General features: G+C 36.3%; 1 protein-coding gene across 8 annotated transcripts in view; it reads right to left on the bottom strand.

Annotated features, from left to right (window-relative positions):
• Positions 1-530: 530 nt before the first annotated feature.
• ZNF451 (zinc finger protein 451) overlaps positions 531-20915 on the bottom strand; it is a 123271-nt gene continuing 102886 nt past the window's right edge. For all 8 annotated transcript variants that reach the window (XM_079933584.1, XM_079933581.1, XM_079933583.1 and 5 more), the window contains 2 exons: positions 17000-17068; positions 531-2843 (listed from right to left, as the gene is read on the bottom strand). In XM_079933584.1, the coding sequence (XP_079789710.1) occupies positions 2797-2843; positions 17000-17068 (116 nt within the window). In that variant the 3' untranslated portion in view covers positions 531-2796. The remainder of the gene's footprint in view (positions 2844-16999; positions 17069-20915) is intronic.

The raw sequence follows: 20915 nt of genomic DNA, 5'->3' as shown, positions 1-20915 counted from the left end.
CTACAGCTCCTCCCCATACACATTTGCTTGGCTCACTCCCTGGCCTTCAGGTCTTTGTTCAAGTTTACCAGAAGGATCTTGACCTCCCTATTACAAATAGCAAGCACTCCTGCCCCGCCCCACCCCCATACTATCTTCCCCTTCCCTGTTTTCCTTCCCCTCTTGTCACCTCTCCCCCAGCTGTGCTCCAGAGAGGAGTGTAGGCTTTGTTTCGCTCACTGGTGTATCTCAAGTGCTTAGAACAGCCACGCTGACATACAGTAAGTACTCAATAAATACTTCGTGAGTGAATGAATAAATGAATTGTTTCAAAGAAATTTAAAAGAAAAAAATGATGGAAAAAAAAGTCTTTAAATTGAGGCCCAGCCGATTGAGTCTCCCAGCTGCACTTGCCCAAGGGTGTCCAGAGCAGTCCTGTACCTTGTTCTTGGGAGAGGCCAGAGTGGAGGGCCAGGTCGTCAGGGGGACAAGGAGTAGGAGAAAGGGCTGGTCTGGTAGGATACCAAGCATCCAGAAAGAAAAAAAAAAAGCTTCTTAACCGAGATATTTTTATTTAAGACAATCAATGATACCACCAACCAGATACTATCAGTACATTATCTACATATCCTTTTTAAAATAAACATATGTTATCCATCATTGCTTTGACAAAAGTTGTTATTCAGGTATAAAAATAAGGAATCACAATAAAAACTTTTTACAAGAAAAAAATCACAATAAAATAAAAAATGAAAACAAACAGGTAAGCATCACTGTCAATGTTAGAAACATTTACTCTTGATAATATTCCCCATAACTTTCTGTAACATCCAGACTACCTCTCCTCCTTGTGTCTAACTTAACTTCAACTTATGAAGTAATTTAAAAGTGATTTTTAATTGCTTATTAAGTAGAAATAGAATCAGTGACAATTATTAATTAAAACATTAAACAACCCAGTTACCTTATTTAAAGGATCATGATGAATTATCCCTTTCCTGTCATATGAAAAGCCTCAGTTACTCTTGACCATAGACACCACACAAGCGTCCTAGTAGAACACAGGCTGCATCCCACCTGTGTGTGGCACCTCCCCTACATCTACTGGACCACTCTTCTTTCTGGAACACTCTTTCTGCTCCTCACTACTGAGCAAGCTCCTGCAGATGTCTTTAAGGTCCGGCTCCATGACTACCACCCAAAGCCTTAACTACTCTAACAAGCAAATTAAAAATACAATGTGGTCACTTTGGAAAAATGACTAGTACATTCTCAAGCTATGATGTGTACTTAAAAAAAAATGCAAGCACGTAGGACAGAACTGACAGCTTATGAAATAAAAACACAAATTGGTTTCCAATGTGGATTGAAAAGACTTTATAATAATAATAAAAAAACCCAGTAATACTATTTCACACTAAACTATCTAGTTACAGAGAAAGATCAAAGTTCTAGCCATGATATATTTTTTTTCTGTCTTAAAGAAAAATTTATATTTACAGAAAATTTTAAGTTTGGTAAGTAATTACTACTCGAAATTTTTAGGGATGACATTTCTGGGTCAAATAACTTGAAGCATATACACAAAGACTGTACGACAAACCCCTTCTTAGTCTCCTAATTAGGTAACGTTTTTTATTATTCACAATGTGGCCTCAACATTTAAAATTAAATATTTAATACCAACAGTAGGAAACTAACATTTTAATGAATAACTAAAATGAAGATACCTCCATATGAAATAAAAATTTTAAAGGGTTAAGGAAGATTACTCCTGAGTAGAACTTTCAACGTTATTTTCTGAAGAATACTATGTTTACACAAATATATATAAAAGAATTAATATTATTAAAAATATGCCTAATTCTATGCAAATATTTTTTACATCATTCCCTTTAAACAGTAGATAATACAAGTCACATAAAAGTCTAAGCAGGGGTTTCCCTGGTGGCGCAGTGGTTGAGAGTCCACCTGCCGATGCAGGGGACATGGGTTTGTGCCCCGGTTCGGGAAGATCCCACATGCCGCAGAGTGGCTGGGCCCGTGAGCCATGGCCGCTGAGCCTGCGCGTCCGGAGCCTGTGCTCCGCAACGGGAGAGGCCACAACAGTGAGGGGCCCGTGTACCGCAAAAAAAAAAAAAAGTCTAAGCAGGTAAAAGGAATGGCAAAAGTTTCTTTTCACTATTTTCAAAGAAAATTTTTTTTTATTCCAGCAATATGCAGCTCTAATTAAAGCAGGGATATACATATGAGTGAAACCCACAAAGAACATTGCTGATAAAATTTTTCATCTCTTTCCATGATCAGTTTCCATTACTCTCTCCCAATAATCAAAGATCTCAAAGGTATTATATATTAGTGCCACATGAGCAGAATTTACAGAAAAAGTGAGCTATGACAGCTTTATTTATATTCATTTTCACTCCTAAAAAAATAAACTAGAATCATCTGTACTGTACAAATAAAATTAAAGAACCAATTCTATTTGGGAAACATATAAACAATAGTCAAGGGCTTTTCTAATTTTTAATTCTTGTAACCTAAATATATGAATTCAAAGTTAACTGGGAAACATGATACCTATATTAGAATTCATGATTTGTATTTGCATTACCATGTATTCTATTCCTCTATACATTTTTGCAAAATAGCACAAAAATACAAAGCAATATCAGATTTTGAACATATGAAAGCAAAAAAAAGTTTTCAAGTACATTTGTACTAGCAGATTTCTGATCTCCTTTAGAAAACAAACTCAAGAATTTATTATCCTGAGTCTCTTCAAGGCCACTTGATGCTGTGTGGTAATATCTTTAATTACATTTCCTCAAGACTTCTTCTAATCGCTTCTTCTAATTCCACATCTGCATTAAAAAACATAGAAGTTTGATATTTAGAGCAGAAAACTAATAAAGATGTGCTTTATGTAGGTCTCATCAACTACATCTGTATTTTCAGGAAGGAAAGGAAATACAAATTGGAGAAACTGAGGGTAACTTGGCAGTTTCTTCATCATAAAATATGACTATTTTGAAATATGAGAATCTGGATATAATCTCAAACTGAATTATAATATATCTGAGCTTAATTATGCTAAGAAACTTGTAAGTAATTTCCATTTAGGGACATAGAAACTCAACAAACTTCTGGAATCACTAACAGGTAATCACCAGACTCAACGTGGAAAATGAGTATGTATTTCCAAAAAGATTTGAGGTAATGCATATAAGACTTAAAGCAGAAATAGAAAGCCAAAACCATGAAATGGCAAAATCTCAAAGGCTATTAAAATTTTAGTTTTAAGCTTTCTAGTATCTAAGCAAAGAGTCAAACTCATGGCTATATAATGTCCTCTGAGAAGCATATACACATATGCACTCATTGAACAAATATTTACTGAATGCCCACTGTATACCAGGCACAGAATACAACCGTGAACAAGACTGACATTCTTGTGTTCACAGGTCTTTTTTTCCATTTCCCAAGAATGATGCTACTAAGGTCCAAGAGGGTGGAACTAGGTGTCCGTTTCTTGGCCTTCAGTAGCTTCTCACACCAGATTTATCTCATCCTGTCCAGTCCACGGTCTCCCAGAGCCTACTTGGTTCACAGACACTGGTAATTCTTCTAAGATACAGCCGCACCTTCCTCTGAGCTGGGGCACTAGTGTTATGTAGTTGGCAATTTAAAACACTACAAGCTACTCTACACTGCATTAAGTTAAAGCTAGATTCTGGGTCAGTGAGTTGCCCTAAGATGAATTCAAAGGGATGAAGAAATGCACAGAAAAGCCAAGATGCTCTTAGCAAAGCAGAAAAGGGTGACAAGATTTATTTTTATGAAAACTTATTACAAAGTTACAGTAATTAAGAGTGTGGGGGCTTCCCTGGTGGCGCAGTGGTTGAGAGTCCGCCGGCAGATGCAGGGGACACGGGTTCGTGCCCCGGTCTGGGAAGATCCCACATGCCGCGGAGCGGCTAGGCCTGTGAGCCATGGCCGCTGAGCCTGCGTGTCCGGAGCCTGTGCTCCGCAACGGAAGAGGCCACAACAGTGAGAGGCCCGCGTACCGCAAAAAAAAAAAAAAAAAAAAAAAAAAAAAAGTGTGGTACCAGTGTAAGAACAGATGAACACACCAAAGGAACAGCATAGACAACTCAGAAACAGACTCATGCATATATGGAAACTAGATTGATAACAAAGGTGGTGATGCAGAAAGGTGGGGAAAGATGATATTCTTAACAAATGGTCAACTAGTAGGCCATATGGAAAAAACCTTAAAATTTACCTCTACCTTATGGAATATACAAAAACACATTTCAGATTTACTGTATATTTAACTATATAATTGTGAAAGCCAAAACAACAAAGCTTCTAGAAGATAATACATGGGAATACCTTCATGACCTTAGTGTAGGTCATTAAATAGGATTAATAATCCTTATTAAATAGGATTCAAAAAACATTATGAAAAAGAATCGTACTTTGGAATGTATTAAAATTACTTTTCTCCACCAAAAGCACCATTAAGTGAGTAAAAAGACAAGACATTGAGTGAGAGAAAATATTTGCAATACATAGATCTTGCTTGTATCCAGAGAGAACTAAAAGATTTTCAACCCAGAAAAATCAATAAAAAGATCATCCAGGGCTTCCTTGGTGGCATAGTGGTTAAGAATCCGCCTGCCAATGCAGGGGACACGAATTCGAGCCTTGATCCGGGAAGATTCCACATGCCGCGGAATAACTAAGCCCATGCGCCACAACTACTGAGCCTGCGCTCTAGAGCCTGTGCTCAGCAACAAGAGAAGCCACCGCAATGAGAAGCCTGTGCACTGCAACAAAGACTAGCCCCCGCTCGCCACAACTAGAGAAAGCCTGCACACAGCAACGAAGACACAACACAGCCAAAAAATAAATAAATAAATTTAAAAAAAAAAAAAAGATCATCCAAAAGAAAACTGTCAAGAAATCTGGAAAGGCACTGGCAAAAGATGTGAGGATGGTCAATAAACATTACTCATCAGAAAAATGTAAACTCAAACCACAAAGAAATGACCATCACTAGCTAAAATTAAAAAGACCAATAATTCAATGATTAGTGAAGATGTATCAGTAGATCAACGGGAACTCACATTCAGTACTGGAAGGAAATTGGAACAACCACTTTGGACAAAAACTTGGCATAACCTACTAAAGCTGAATGTCAGCAAGTCCCCGCCGCAGTATACATTCCCAGAAGTGTGGGAATTACTTGTAACAGCCAACCAAATGTCTATAAATAATACATGAGTTGTGATATATGTGTAAAATTATTATAGAGGTATTGAAAATGAACAAACCAAAGCTACATGCTAACAATCAGGTGAATCTGTAAAACAATGTTGACTGAAGGCATCCAGACCCAAAAGAATATAGACTATGCCTGTGCTGTCCAATATGATGGCCACTAAACTATATGTGGTTATTTGTATTTTAATTAATTAAAATTAAATGTGGGGGATGCTTCTAGGGTACTAGTTGTTATGAGTTGAATTGTGCCCCCCCCGGCAAAAAAGGTATGTCCTTACCCCTGGTACCTATGAATGTGATCTAATTTGGAAATAGGGTCTTTGTGGGTGTAATCAAGTTAAGATGAGGTCGCTAGGGTGAGCCCTAATTCAATACGACTGGTGTCCTTATTGGAAGAAAATGCTATGTGAAGATAGACTCATAGGTAGAAGATGGCTCCATGATGATGGACGCAGAGATTAGAGGGATGGATGCATCTAAAAGCCAAGGAATGCCTACAACTGCCATTAACAACCAGAAGCTGTGTGTGGGACAACGACCCTACCAACAGCTTGACCTTAGATGTCTAAACTTTAGAACTGTCAGACAATTTCTTTTGTTTTAAGCCACCTAGTTTGTAGTACTTAGTTGAGGAGCCCTAGGAAATCAATACACTGGCAATATTCTGTTTTTCTTAACCTGAAAGATGGTCACCTGCTTTGTGAGATGTTTGTACAATTTCTGTGTGCATTACATACACATATACACACACAGAGAACTAAAATTCTGGAGAATACCAGCATATAAGTTGGGGGAAAGGATCAGAGTTGAAGTGTTCCAGAATCCTTTTACATTGCATAGAGGTAGACAACATGTACCTGTACTTTAGTCTTTAAGTTATATATAAAAAATGTGGTAAAATGCCAAGGTGACCACAAAAAGAACAGAATCACGAATTTTGGGGCCAACCCATACATAGCTTATAAAACAATTTGAAGAAGCAAAAAGAGGAAGCTAAGAATGAAATAGCAAGAGTAAATACAAAAATATTAATATCTGCAATGAACTTATATGGATTAAACTTGCCAGTTAAAAGACTGGATAAAAACAAAACCAATTTCTAAATGGTTCCACTTCTAATAATAGTGAAGTAGCTTATATTGGATTAACTCTTCCATAGATAACAATTATAAAGTATTTTAAGGCACTGAAGAGCAACAAAAATCAGGTACAAACAGGACAAAAGTTGATCACTGAAAGAAGTGAATTTCATGGAGTTAAATTTGCAGCTTTATGGTTTTGTTTTGGTTTATTTTTTGCCTTAGAGCATGCCTCAATCCTTGTGAAACAAAATGGCAGAACTTCACCCAGAAAGTCAACCTCTTTGTGGCCTTGAGGAGTCAAAGACAGAGTCTGAGTTTGACAGAGAAGCTGGAAAGTGGAGTTGGCGGCAGGAGGGGGGGGGGGGAACGGGGGGAGGGGGGGGACGGGGGAAGGGTGGGTAGGACGAGAGAAAGAAGAGCTCCCAGCAGAAGTGAGAAAGTAACAGAAGAGGATCCTACAAATACTTGGTTGACTTCTGTGTGCTTACCCGGGAGAGGAGCCAAGATTCTCCGTGAAAAGCAACAGTTGGAAAGCTATAAGAAGCAGGCAATTGTAGCGTCGCCTACTGTGGAGGAGGCAGAGTTTGGAGTTTGAGTCTAGAACGTTAACTACCCACAAGGGGAAAAAAACAACTAATGTTCCTCAGGTAAAGTTAACAGAATTCAGAAAATCTATAACTTACATCCACAAACATCCAGTATACATCAAAAATCACTTGACTTGTGGGACTTCCCTGGTGGTGCAGTGGTTAAGACTCCGTGTTCCCAATGCAGGGCGCCCAGGTTTGAGCCCTGGTCCGGGAACTAGATCCCAAATGCATGCCGCAACTAAGGAGCCCGCCTGTGCAACTAAGACCTGACACGACCAATTAAATAAATAAATATTAAAAAAAAAAAGAAAGAGCGCTTTCCCATGTATTAGCTTATTCAAAAAAAAAATCACTTGACTTGCAAAGAAACAAGAAATGTGACCCACAGTTCATGAGGAAGAGCAGTCAAAAGAAACTAACCCCCAAGATAATCAAGCCATTGGAATTAGCAGAAAAGGGATTTTAGAAAAGTTATAAATACTTTCAAGGATTTAAGGTTGAGTGGATAGGAAATCTCAACAGAGAACTGAAAACTGTTACAAAAAAAAAAAAAACTAAGTGGAAATTCTAGAACTGAGAAATACAATATTTGAAATGGAAAATTTACTAGGGCAGCTTAATACTGGAGGTGTTATAAGGTTGAACAATAAACTTGAAGTTTGAACAATAGAAATGATCAAATATGAAGAACAGAGAGAAAAAAAACTAGAAGAAAATGAACAAACCTGTGGATAAATTTAAGCTAACATATGTATAACTGGAGTTCCAAAAGAAAAGAAGAGAGACAGAGAGTGGGGCAAAAAATTATGAAGAAATAATTGAGAGAACCTATAAACTTACAGATACAAGAAGCTAAGAAAACTCCAAGTAGGCTACAAAGACAACCACATCTAGGGGCATTATCAAAAACTGCTAAAATCAAGGACAAAGAGGAAATACTAAGGGCAACAAGAGAAAAAAAAATGATACTTTACATATTAGGGAACAATAATACAAATTATAGTCACTTGTCATGACAAACAATGGAGGCCACACGATAAGACAATGGAGTAACATCTTTAAAGTGCTGAAGGGAAAAAATACTGGTCAACCAGAATTCTAAAGCCAGAGAAAATATCCTTCAAAATTAAAGGGAAAATAAAGATATTTTTATATAGATGAAAACAGAATATTCAACACTAGCAAAACTGCATTGTATAAAATAGGAAGTTATTTAGGCTGAAGAAAAATGACATCAGATGGAAACTGTAATCTACTAGAAAGAATGAAGGTCATTTGAAATGGTGACTATGTGGGTAAATATAAAAGAATATATATTTCTTCTTCTCTTTCTTTAAAACTCACAGCCCTGTTTAAAGCAAAAAATAACATTTTCTTGTAGAATTTATAACAAAAGCAAATATATATATGTATTTTTTAGAGCAACCATAAAAATTAAAGAAAAGAGCTAAAACATCAAGTAGGTATATTAAAATAGTAAACATTAAATAAATATAATGGAGTAAAATATAGATATTATAATAATCCAAAAGAAGGCAAGAAAGGGGGAACTAAGAGGTAAAAGAGGGAACAAAAAGAAAATAAAATGGCAGAGAGGAATCCAACCATGTGAGAAATTACATTAGATGTTAAGGGACTAAACAACTATTAAAAAGTAGAGGCTGTTAGAGTAAATCAAAAAGTAAGATTGAACTTTACGGTGTCTATAAGAGATGTAGTTTCAAAATAAGGACATAAATAGATTGAAAGTAAAAGGATGGAAAAATATATACCGTGAAAAATTAAGCATAAGAAAGCTTGAGTAGCTATATTAATATCAGAAAAGAAGATTTCATGATAAAAGGTATTACCAGAGATAAAGAACATTTCATAATATCATAATGAAAAACAGGTCATTTCATTACGAAGACACATCAGAAATGTATATGCAACTAAAAACAGAACTTGAAAATACAAAAATATAAAATGAGGGAACTAAAGAGAAAAAATAAATCTACAATCATTGATGAAGAAGTTCACTGTTCCTACTGTAGTAACTGAGAGATCAACTAGATTAAAAAAAATCACAGTAGATCTGATATTATCAACCACCTTGACCTAATTGACATGTATAAAATACTTTACTTAGTAAACACAGAAAATACATTCTTTTCAAGTGCGTATGAAATGTTCATCAAGACAACCCACATGTTGGGCCATAAAAGTCTCAATAAATTTCAAAAGATTTAAATTTCACAGGGTATACTCTCTTACCACAACAAAATTAGATTAGGAATGAATAATAAGACATTCAAATATTTGGAAATTAAACAATATACTTCTAAAGAGCCAAGAGATCAAAGGAGAAAATATAAGGAAAATCAGAAAATATTTTAAACTGATAGCAAAAATACAATATGAAAAGGTGTGGAACACGGCAATAAGTAGAGAATTGACAAACTACAGTCTGTGGGCCAAATCCAGTCCACCAGCAATTTTTGTAAATAAAGTTTTATTGGATACATCCACATTCATTTATGTATTGTTTAGGGCTGTTTTCATGCTATAATAGCAGAGCTGAGTAATTGTAACAGACACCACAAAGCCTAAAATGTTTACTATCTGGTATTTTACAGGAAAAGCTTGTTCACCCTGGCTTAGAGGGAAATAAACACCTTTAAATGTTTACATTAGAAAACAAGAAAAAATTTAGGTCAACAATCTAAGTGTCACATTAAAAAGCTATAAAAGATGAGAAAATTAAACCCAAAGTAGAAGAAAGGAAATAATAAAGAGCAGAAATCAGTGAAATGGAAAGCAGACCAAAAAGAGAGAAATTACCAACTAAAAACAGTTCATTCCTTGAAAAGACTAAATAAACTGATAAACTTTTAGTTAGTGATCAAGAAAGAGAGAAAACAAAAATTAACAATATCAGGAAAAAATGAGAAGATATCACCAGAGATCCTACAGAAATAAAAAAATATGTAATAAAGGAATATTATTATGAACAACTTTACATTGGTACATTTGACAATCTAGGTAAAATGGACAAATTTCTTGAAAAACACTATTCTCGAACACTAACACAAGATTAAACAAAATCTACCTATAAATATATTAAAGAAAGTAATTATTTTAAAAATTATTTATTTATTTATTTAATATCTTTATTTGGAGTATAATTGCTTTACAATGTTGTTAGTTTCTGCTGTACAACAAAGTGAATCAGCTATACATATACATATATCCCCATATCCCCTCCCTCTTGAGCCTCCCTCCCACCCTCCCTATCCCACCTCTCTAGGTTGTCACAAAGCATCGAGCTGATCTCCCTGTGCTATGCAGCAGCTTCCCACTAGCCATCCATTTTACATTTGGTACTGTATATATGTCAATGCTACTCTCTCACTTCGTCCCAGCTTCCCCTTCCCACCCTGTGTCCTCAAGTCCATTCTTTATGTCTGTGTCTTTATTTCTGCCCCGCCACTAGGTTCATCAGTACTGTTTTTTTAGATTCCATATATGTGTCTTAGCATATGGTATTTGTTTTTCTCTTCCTGACTTACTTCACTCTGGATGACAGACTCTAGGTCCATCTACCTCATTACAAATAACTCAACTTTGTTCCTTTTAAGCGCTGAGTAATAGTGCATTGTGTATATGTGCCACATCTTCTTTATCCATTCATCTGTCAATGGACACTTAGGTCGCTTCCATGTCCTGGATACTGTAAATAGTACTGCAATGAACACTGTGGTACATGTATCTTTTTGAATTATGGTTTTCTCAGGGTATATGCCCAGTAGTGGGATTGCTGGGTCATATGGTAGTTCTACTTTTAGTTTTTTAAGGAAGCTCCATACTGTTCTCCATAGTGGCTGTATCCATTCACATTCCCACGAACAGTGCAGGAGGGTTCCCTTTTCTCCACACCTTCTCCAGCATTTATTGTTTGTAGATTTTTTGAAGATGGCCATTCTGACCAGGGTGAGGCGACACCTCATTGCATTTTTAAAAAATAAATTTATTTATTTTATTTTGGCTGCATTGGGTCTTTGTTGCTGCATGCAGGCTTTCTCTAGTTGCAGCGAGCAGGGGTTACTCTTCGTAGCGGTGCACAGGCTTCTAATCGCGGTGGCTTCTCTTTTGTGGAGCACGGGCTCTAGGCGCACGGGCTTCAGTAGTTGTGGCACACAGGCTTAGTTGCTCTGCAGCATATGGGATCTTCCCAGACCAGGGCTCAAACCCATGTCCCCTGCATTGGGAGGCAGATTCTTAACCATTGCACCACCAGGGAAGTCCCTCATTGTGGTTTTAATTAGCATTTCTCTAATGATTAGTGGTGCTGAGCATCTTTTCATGTGTTTGTGGGCAATCTGTATGTCTTCTTTGAAGAAATGTCTATTTAGGTCTTCCGCCCATTTCTGGATTGGGATGTTTGATTTTTTGATATTGAGCTTCATGAGTTACTTGTATATTTTGGAGATTAATCCTTTGTTGGTTGCTTCGTTTGCAAATATTTTCTCCCATTCTGAGGGTTGTCTTTTCGTCTTGTTTATGGTTTCCTTTGCTGTGCAAAAGCTGTTAAGTTTCATTAGGTCTCATTTGTTTATTTTTTATTTTACTTCCATTACTCTAGGAGTTGAGTCAAAAAAGATCTTGCTGTGATTTATGTCATAGAGTGTTCTGCCTATGTCTTCCTCTAAGAGTTTTAAAAATATGGAATGCTTCACGAATTTGCATGTTACCCTTGCACAGGGGCCATGGTAATCTTCTCTGTATTGTTCCAATTTTAGTATATGTGCTGCCGAAGTGAGCACAGTAAATTTATTATTAAAAGACTCCCCAGAAAGAAAACTCCAGACCCAAATAGTTTTACCAGTGAATTCTCTGAAACATTTAAACATTTAAAGAAGAAATAAAATTGGTCTTAGAGTGAATATACAACAAAATGGCAGAGTAGGCAGCTCTAAACACAGAAATACTGAAACACAAGCAGAAACTGTCAGGAACGACTTTGTCAGAAGTCTGGAAAACATTCACAGCAACCAAGCAAACACTGAATCAAGAAAAAGGCAAATAAAAGCAGTAGGAAAGCCTCATGGTATTTTCACTTGCCCTCTCCTCACCACCTCCCCGTGCCTCCGCAGCAGCCTCAAAGATGGCAGCCCATACTCCTAGTGTGGGACCCTGGTCCCTGGTTCCAGGCAGAGCAGAGCAGAACTCACAAATTATTGTGTTTGTTCTAATCTGTCTGGGGGCTACCTGAAGGACTGAAACAAGGCATTCATCTCTATTTTACGAAGCTCAGAACCCACTCAGGGCAGAAAAGCAGGCTGCATTGCTCAGAAACACTGTAAGACAAATAAAAAGCCCACAGCCTGGGGTAAAAGATTATGGTTGAGACATACAATAGAACACTTAATATCTGAGAGGAAAAGCCATGAAGAAAATTTCCTTGGGAAATCAGGGCATTCAAAAGCACCTATGTGTACTGGGGAATTTAGGACCCAGGACACGATGCATGCTCAGAAAATACCTCAGAAGACACCAAGCCTTCACCACTGGCTGATCTGCAGGTTCAGTGCAAGCCTGGCTAAATGCTGAAGGGCCCTAGCACACAGCCAATCTGCAAAACCAGAGAGAGGTTGTTTTTTGTTTTGTTTTGTTTTGTTTTAGCTCCTGGTATTCAAGGAAATCTCTGTTAAAACACTAATTGAACAAAAGCTTAAAGGAACAGAGACTTCAATGACCAGATGTGACAAGGAATACAGTTATTGCAAAAATGGTTTGGAAAAGTAACTAAACAAACGGACAACCGCAGCCTTTGACAATCACGAACAGCAAACTCTGGGGAAGAGGTAGAATCTGATTTCCAGAGGTACTACATTATAATATTTGCACATCCAATTTTCAACAACAACAAAAACACAGATAATACAAAGAAACAGGAAAGTATGGCCCATTCAAAGTGAAAAAAATTGAGTTAAATTATCCCTGAGGACACCAAGACATTGAATTTACTAAACAAAGACTTTAAACCAACTGTCTTACATACGTCTAGGAGCTAGAGTAAACTATGGACAAGGAAGTAAAGGAAACCAGTAAAACAATGTATGAATAAAATGAGAATATCATAAAGAGATTGGAATTATGAAAGGCCACCAAATAGAAATTCTGGAGCTGTAAAGTACAACTAAAATGAAAAATTCATTACAGGAGTTTAACAAAATTAAGCAGACAGAAAAAAGAATCAGCAAATTAAATGTCCCAGATTTGATGAAAGATATAAATCTACACATCCAAGAAGCCCAACAAACTCCAAACAGGAGAAACTCAAAGAGATCCACACTGAGACAAATTATAGTCAAATTGTCAAAAGCCAAAATCAACAGAAACAGCAAGAGAGAAACAACTCATCACATGTAAAATTTTTAATAACACTAATAGCTTATTTCTCATCAGAAATCATGGAGACCAGAAGGCAGTGAGATATATTTAAAGTGCTGAAAGGGAAAACAAAACCAAAACTGTCAAGCAAGAATTCTATATCCAGAAAGAATGGAGAAGAAATCAAGACAAAGCTAAAGGAGTTTGTTACTAGCAGATCTGCCCTGCAAGAAATGCTAAGGGAATCCTTCAAGTTGAACTGAAAGGACATTAGACAGTGACTCAAATCTATATGAAGAAATAAAGAACATTTATGGCAAATATGTCCTTGTTTTTCTTTTATATGTCTAAGTCTATGTTTCTCTTATTCTCTTTTCTCTCTGCCTTAATTTCACTCTCTTTGAAAGAGAGGTAATATGACAAAATAAGAAAGAACCCAGTAATGGGAGTTAGAAGACCTATATCGAACCATGCTCCAATCATTTTGAGGCTGTGAATCTGAAGACAAATTACTTAATGTTTGGAAGACTAAGTTTTTATGTAAAATAAGGAGAATATTCTGACTCTCATAAGTTGTTAAGATTAAGAGCAGTTTTCAAAGTATTAGATTTTTCATAAGCATTAATTGAAGTTAAAACTGAACACACTAGTCTCTTATCCTTTCTTTGTGGCCACAGTATAGAGTTTTACTGTTTATGTTACATTATAATATTAATAATTATATTGATGACTGCTATTAATTGAAGGAACTCTAAGGCAAATTGCTGACATTTACAGAAAGACTGTTTTGCATTGGCAATCATCCACATAATGCTGTCTTCTTTCTTTTCCAAGGATTTGAGTCAGAATACCTCTGTTAAGTGTGCATGCTTCCAGAGCACACCTTACATGCAGGTAACAGTGACTAATGATAATGATCAAAATCATAGGGAATTCTCTTGTTAGTGGTTAGGACTCTGCACTTTCACTGCCAAAGGCACAGGTTCAATCCCTGGTCGGGGAACTAAGATCCTGCAAGCTGTGTGGCCAAAAATAAATAAATAAATAAGTCACAATAACAGCAGCAGCAACCAATACATACACTGCTTACCATGTGCCAGGCTACTCTAGTAAGGTAGGTATACTAGTATTCCTGAGGAAACTGACACACAGTGAAATTAAGGGACTTGCACAATATTATATAACTTGTAAGCAGCAGAGCTGAGATAAAATAGGACCTTTATGATTGACTTGGGTAGTTACAATCTGATACAGGTCTACAGAGAACAACAAAGAATGAGACAGAAGACTGGAGATAAATCATGGTGGGCGGAGACGCGGCGACAAGAGAAACTGCCTTTCCTCAAGGCAAAAAGATCATAAGCAAATTGATCCTGCTTTTTGCCACTCATTTGTCAGGCTTTTAAAGTGTTGTGTTGGGAAGGGAAGGAATGAGAAGAGATTTGAGAAGTTACTTATACTTTTTTGAGTTTTGCTATTAGGTCTAGACTAGAACATCACTTTGCTCCCATGGTGCAGGGTCAACAAAATCACCCAATATTCTCCCAGCCAAATGGCCTCTGTCTTAATTTCCTTTATTCAGTTATAGGGAGATGGGTCCTCGTAGCTCTAATGTGTTATAAGTTTATTCATTCAACAATCATTTAGTGCTAAACACTGTGCTAGGTGTTGTTGAAATAAAGATAAATGAAACATGATCCTACTCCTTGAGGAGCTCATGGTCTGGTGGGGATGAGAGATGCAAACAAAAAAAATGTTTAAATTGGAGGAATTCTAGGAGTGGTAGTGGGTAGCTGTCTCTAAAAATGGAAGATCTAAGAGGCACTGATCAAACAAAATTGTCTACAAAATTGGTAATTCTATATGGTTCAACCTAAGAGATGATATTTGAGCTAGTTCTTGTTGGGGGAAAAGAAGGGGCAAAGGAAGGTATTAGAGGCAAGTACAGAGGAGGCCACACTCCCTAACTTACAAGTGTAACACTATGTGCTTCTCACACTCATTTTACATAAAGCATCAGGAAATGAAAGAAAACACACACGTAACACCACTTTGATTTTTCTTGAAATTAGAGCATTATATCCTTTCTTCATAGAACAACTAGTTAAAAGTTTGAAGTATCTTTTCTTGAATCCATTAATGGTAATCCTTCTTCCAAACTGAGACATGATAAAGATGTAAAAACTCTCAAAATCTCCCAACCATAAAATGTATTACATAGATAACAAAACACTAGAAATTCTGGTACATATTCATTTATACACATCTCAGATTTCCTGGGTTAGCTAGGAGCCCACACAACTGTGGAGGTTTCTCATGTGTGTTTATTTAAAAGTTATAATTTTGTTTGGCATTTTCCATGGGATTAGTCATGGGTAGTACATGAAGGTTGCAAAGTCTGAGCTACTTAGATGCTCAACGGTGTTTATCTTTTCATGGCCTTGATAAACAACTTAGCTGGCAGTTTTTGTTTAAAACTCACAAAATGTTCTTTCACCTGTTTAACTCATCATTATGTGGCTGCTAAGCACTGAGCCAGACCTTGCAAGACCATGTTGGGAAAACAAGTTGGTCAGAAAACTTGCTTCCAATTAGGCTGCAGATTTACTGCCAACTTTGTTTAACCAGTGAATTTTGACTATAAGAGGGAAAGATCAGTCTTCTACTTCACTGAATGGATGAATCAGTTCCACTGCCACACTCAAATTTCCAACCCCAGATAGCACAAAGATCCAGTGTGCTCCTAGTCAGACTAATTGTACTCTAGGAGAGCGCAAGGAGACGTGCAGAAACAAACCAGGTGGCCATTCTGTGTGTGCTTGTTTTGCTACGTTTCCCTCTCTAATTACACATTTCCACTCTCAAATCTCCACCAACAAATACTACACTGGAACTATACTATGACTCCTACTGTCGTCCTTGAATGTCAAAGATGCCAAAAGAAAAGTTTCAACTACTTTAGTGAAGGTTCAAGTATTTTCCAAAATCTGTTGTTTCACTTCCCCCCAGGGTTATTAAAAAGCACAGTCTGTTATGGAAAAACCATAGTAAAAACTGGACTTATGTCACAACCAAATAGTGGTACAGCAAGTAAATTATTTGATGTGAAGTAATATAAAAAGTTCTCTTTAACCTATGGAAGGAAATACCTTTTCCTTTAAGAGGAGGGAAACATAATTAATTTATTTAAGAAGTCCACTAATATTCAGATGTAAGTGCTTGCTTTTATAGTTCTACTGCAAAACTTTAATATTCTTAATTTAATACTACTCAAAATAAATAAAAATTAGGACACCAAAATCTTCTCCTATCCCTGGAACAGCAACTTTTTCTGCAAAGGGTCAGAAAATATTTATTTTAGGCTTGGTTGCGGGGTGGGGGAGGATCTATTATTTGTATCACAACTACTCACCCTTGCTCTTGCGACATCAAAGCAACAGCGCAGACAATACTTACACAACAGAGTGTGGCTGAGCTCCAATAAAACCTTATTTACAAAACCAGGCAGTCGACTGGCTGATTTCTCTTTTAGCCCCTAAATCATCTTACACGAGGAAATGCAAACTATCCTTTAAATGAGAGAACAATTTTTTTTTTTTTTTTATACTCAGTGGTAGGAGGGATGAAGTGAAAGAGGGAGAAATTAAAAAAAAACATACAGATACAGTCAGGAAGGGATTAGGTTACCTTCTGTGGATCTGAATTCTTCTCCCATTGAAGTACTCTTCATACCCAGGTTATCATCACTGTCACATTCTGTAAAGAAGAATAAATTCAAATGTACTTCTGAAAAAGTTTTGTGCCATAATTTATGTATTCTAAGACAATGTGACTTTCAATGACTTCTCCCATACCCAAGCTTACTAATTACAATCCATTAGTATTACACAACTTTCCTTAGAGATTTGTGTGTTTTTTAATGCTTACCAAATAATATTACTTAAATTGAGAAAAAGATAAAAATGAATGAAATAGGCAATTTGATTTTGGCTCCATATTCAAAAAATTATTTGAAAAAGTTCTTTTTGCATGTTGAGGAAATATAAAATCCTAGTATATTTTTAAAAACTGTGTATTTTAAAAAGCTAGTATGTTTATTTGGATCTAGCAAATAAACTCCGAAGTTTCATTTGCATGAAATCATCTTTAAAAGATTTTTAATGATGACAGATAAAATTCTCCTGTATTTTGAAAATCATATGCATTCATCTCTATAGAGACCATAGATTTATATTAACAGTGTCTCTGCATGGCACAAACTCACTTGATGCCTTATATGCTTACTGAGAGACCTAAGGCTTTAAAATAATGACATGACTGACCGGGTATTACAAAAGTCACTTAAAATATGAACGTGGTACCATCAGGGACCCAGTATTTGGCTTTCCACCTTAACTACATTTAAATCAATTTCTATCAGAGTGACTGAATCAGGGTTTAAATAACCCTGATTGTGTATTCAATACAAATCACATGGACGTATTTGCTTCTGTGAAAATATGTAAAAACTAACAATATACATTTAAAAATTTATCAATATATCACTGTTTATAAATAAAAACCATTATATTTCTCTTATATTCCTTTGCTGCAAAAATTTATTACGAGTCACCTTTTGCTATTCCAGCAAAAAAAACTATTGCTTTTTCTATAATATGTTATATACACCTACTACTTCAAATATTTCAAGCTGTGTTTTAGTGAAATAAAACATTACATTTACAATTTGAAGAACAAAAAATTTAGTCTTAAAACATTAGGAACAAAGAGAAAATACCCAAGGTTTCTTTTATTACAATTCAAAGTCAAGGCCAGTCAAAAGCAGCATGTGGTAACTGGCCTAAACAATTCATCATGGCAACCAAGACCTAAGGCAAAACTGCAGGTTTGAATCATAAGGTTTAGCTTGACACTAGGTTGTAAAAATTTTTAAAGGTTTCGTTTGCCTCAATCAGCCCCCCATCTGTAGAACAGAGAAAATCATGAATTTTTTCCCTATTTTTCAGTACCTTGCACAGAATTAACTGTATCATATAGATTTTTAGGATGGTGCCCAAAGCAACAACCTATATAGTCTCATCAACAGGCTGAGCAAGCAGGCAGATAGATGCTTAGAATTAGGTTCAACAACTATTTCATATAGGGCATGCCACTGCTTCAATCACCTACACTTTCACAGCATGGGTGAATTAGTATGTTCAACTTTTAAGATGGCTTTAAAAACCTGTATAATTGGTACCAACCATACTTAATGCCTTCATCCCATTCATTCCAAAATGAAGACACAAACCAAACAGACATAACAAAGTCCCAGGGCCATAAACCAGACAGCCCAAGGACAGTGTTCAGATTCAACAAAAATCATGTCAAAGCACAGTAAAGTCTGTTTTCAATTTAAATTCACTAATTCATAACAGCCTATGCTCAAGTCCCTCCTTGCATTACCTAAGAAAAAATATTCTAGGAAAGTTCAAACTTTACATAAAACTGGAAGGAAGATGTTTAATTACTGAAGAACTATAAACAACTGAATACACAAAACTGTGTTTTTAAAAACTGTTTACATAAAGCAAACAATGTTCTTGAACTAACCTACAAGATACAGGCAAGTTCTATTACATAAACAGATCTTTAAGAGCCCAGAGAATTTTTTTATATAAGCAATGGCGGTGACTAATGAAATAGTAGAAAATGGCAACTCAGAAATTCAGTCATCAAGAATGTGGTTGAAGTAGGTCCAATAACACAACACTCTGGAAAGTAAAAGCAAACAAACAAACAAAACCTTAAAATGTATGGTCAAGACAGTAAAAACAAGTACCATAGTTATTTTACTTTACAAAGAGCATACTACAAGCCAGGAGCAGCGTCACGGGGTAAATAAAAATGGTGCTAGCGTGGTCCCTTTAACTCAGCCTGCCCTCACACTGAGACTGCATTTCTACAGTCTGAAGAAAAGAAAATGGGGCTTCCTGGTTTACTTACAAGACAAAAGATCCCAGAGAACTTACAATAAGTTGGCTATGCTTGACACATAATCAGCTTACTTTTTAAAGTACCAGAACCCCCAGAACCCACAATCAAATCTTTTTACCTTCTAGGGAAAAAAAAAAAAAAAGCATCTTCCTAAATGTTATTTTCATCTATACACACTCTGCACTGCCGTTAGACTGCAACAGAGCGTCTCATCTTCATTCCTCAAGGACATGGTAAGAGCGAACAATGCACAATGGATTCTCTACATAATAAAATCAGGGCTTTGTGTCAGTGAAAGCCTCAGCCTTCACAGGTGATGGCTGTGTGGCCTCAGGCAGCTATTTTAACCTTCCTGGGCCTCTGCTCCCTCATCTATGAAAGGGGGCGATCTAATATATCCTAACTCACAGCGTTGAAAAGAGGATTAAACAACACGCAGAAGTTCTTTGAACATGTTCAAATATCTTCAAACACTACAAATACAAAAGGCAGCTAGCATGGTGGCTGGCACACAGTAGGTCCTTAATAAAGGTTAGTTCCTTTTACTTCTTTAAAACAACAATTGAAATGACAAGTGATATCTGCATCTTTGAAACATGAGGCTTGAGTTAGAATGAACACATATTTGTGAATAAAGTGTGAAAAGCATAAAAGAAGAAAAAGTCTACCTGGCTCCTCTGACTAGGATCACTAGAAAGGATCCATGTATCTTGGTAAATTTTTAAAAAGTGAAAATGAGTACAATATAAAATAGAACTGATGAAGGATAAGGGGCCCAAAGGTGTCAATTCAGGACAGATTAGTATTTTTACACATCTCTACAGGGATTTACACATATATCATAGCTGTAATCAAAACGTTGGTGCTGGAACCCTGATGCATAGAAGGAGAGTGAGTTTAAAGGGCAAAAACCATGACACATTCAAATCTCAAACTTAGTATAAAGGCTCACCTTGCTATAGAGGGTAACTGATTTAACCCAAGTCAGAGATCTAACAAAGTAGCAGCAGTAGCACTACTTACCTGTCCTCTCCCTACCAAGCAAAGATATAATAAGACCTTATGACCAAATGACTGACATTCATACATGGAGCCAGCAACTTCCCAATACCTCTATTTCTACTGAAATAAGTATCTCCTGAAAAAACTTTCAATTAACTGAAAAACTGGCAAAAAAGAAAGTATAAGATACCATATGATCACTGATTCTGACAACACTATTCAATAGATTCTTCCTGTTTACACAGGAGTAATAAAACCACTTTATGGTCCTAATAATGGAAAATTTCTGAAAAGTTATAAAGAAATAAGAGGTTCAAGCTTGTATCATTTGTCTATGCTATGGCAGAGATTTTAAAAACGTGAAAAATCATCACAATGCTTATAAAACATGAGAGAACTTCTCACTGTGTGTTACTTGTAAGAGAATTTGTGGGGTGGCTGGTTGGTAACTAGGAGCCTTGAAACGACAGATGCCCGAAGCTGTACGTGATATTGTATGTACAGTAAGTCCCCTACATACAAACAAGTTCCGTTCCGAGAGCGCGTTCATAAGTCTAACAAAATTAGCCTAGGTACCCAACTAACACAATCAGCTATATAATACTGTACTGTAATAGGTTTATAA

This window comes from Stenella coeruleoalba (genome assembly GCF_951394435.1).
Source record: "Stenella coeruleoalba genome assembly, chromosome: 10".
NCBI lineage: Eukaryota > Metazoa > Chordata > Mammalia > Artiodactyla > Delphinidae > Stenella > Stenella coeruleoalba.
This window is presented reverse-complemented; position numbering and strand designations above follow the sequence as displayed.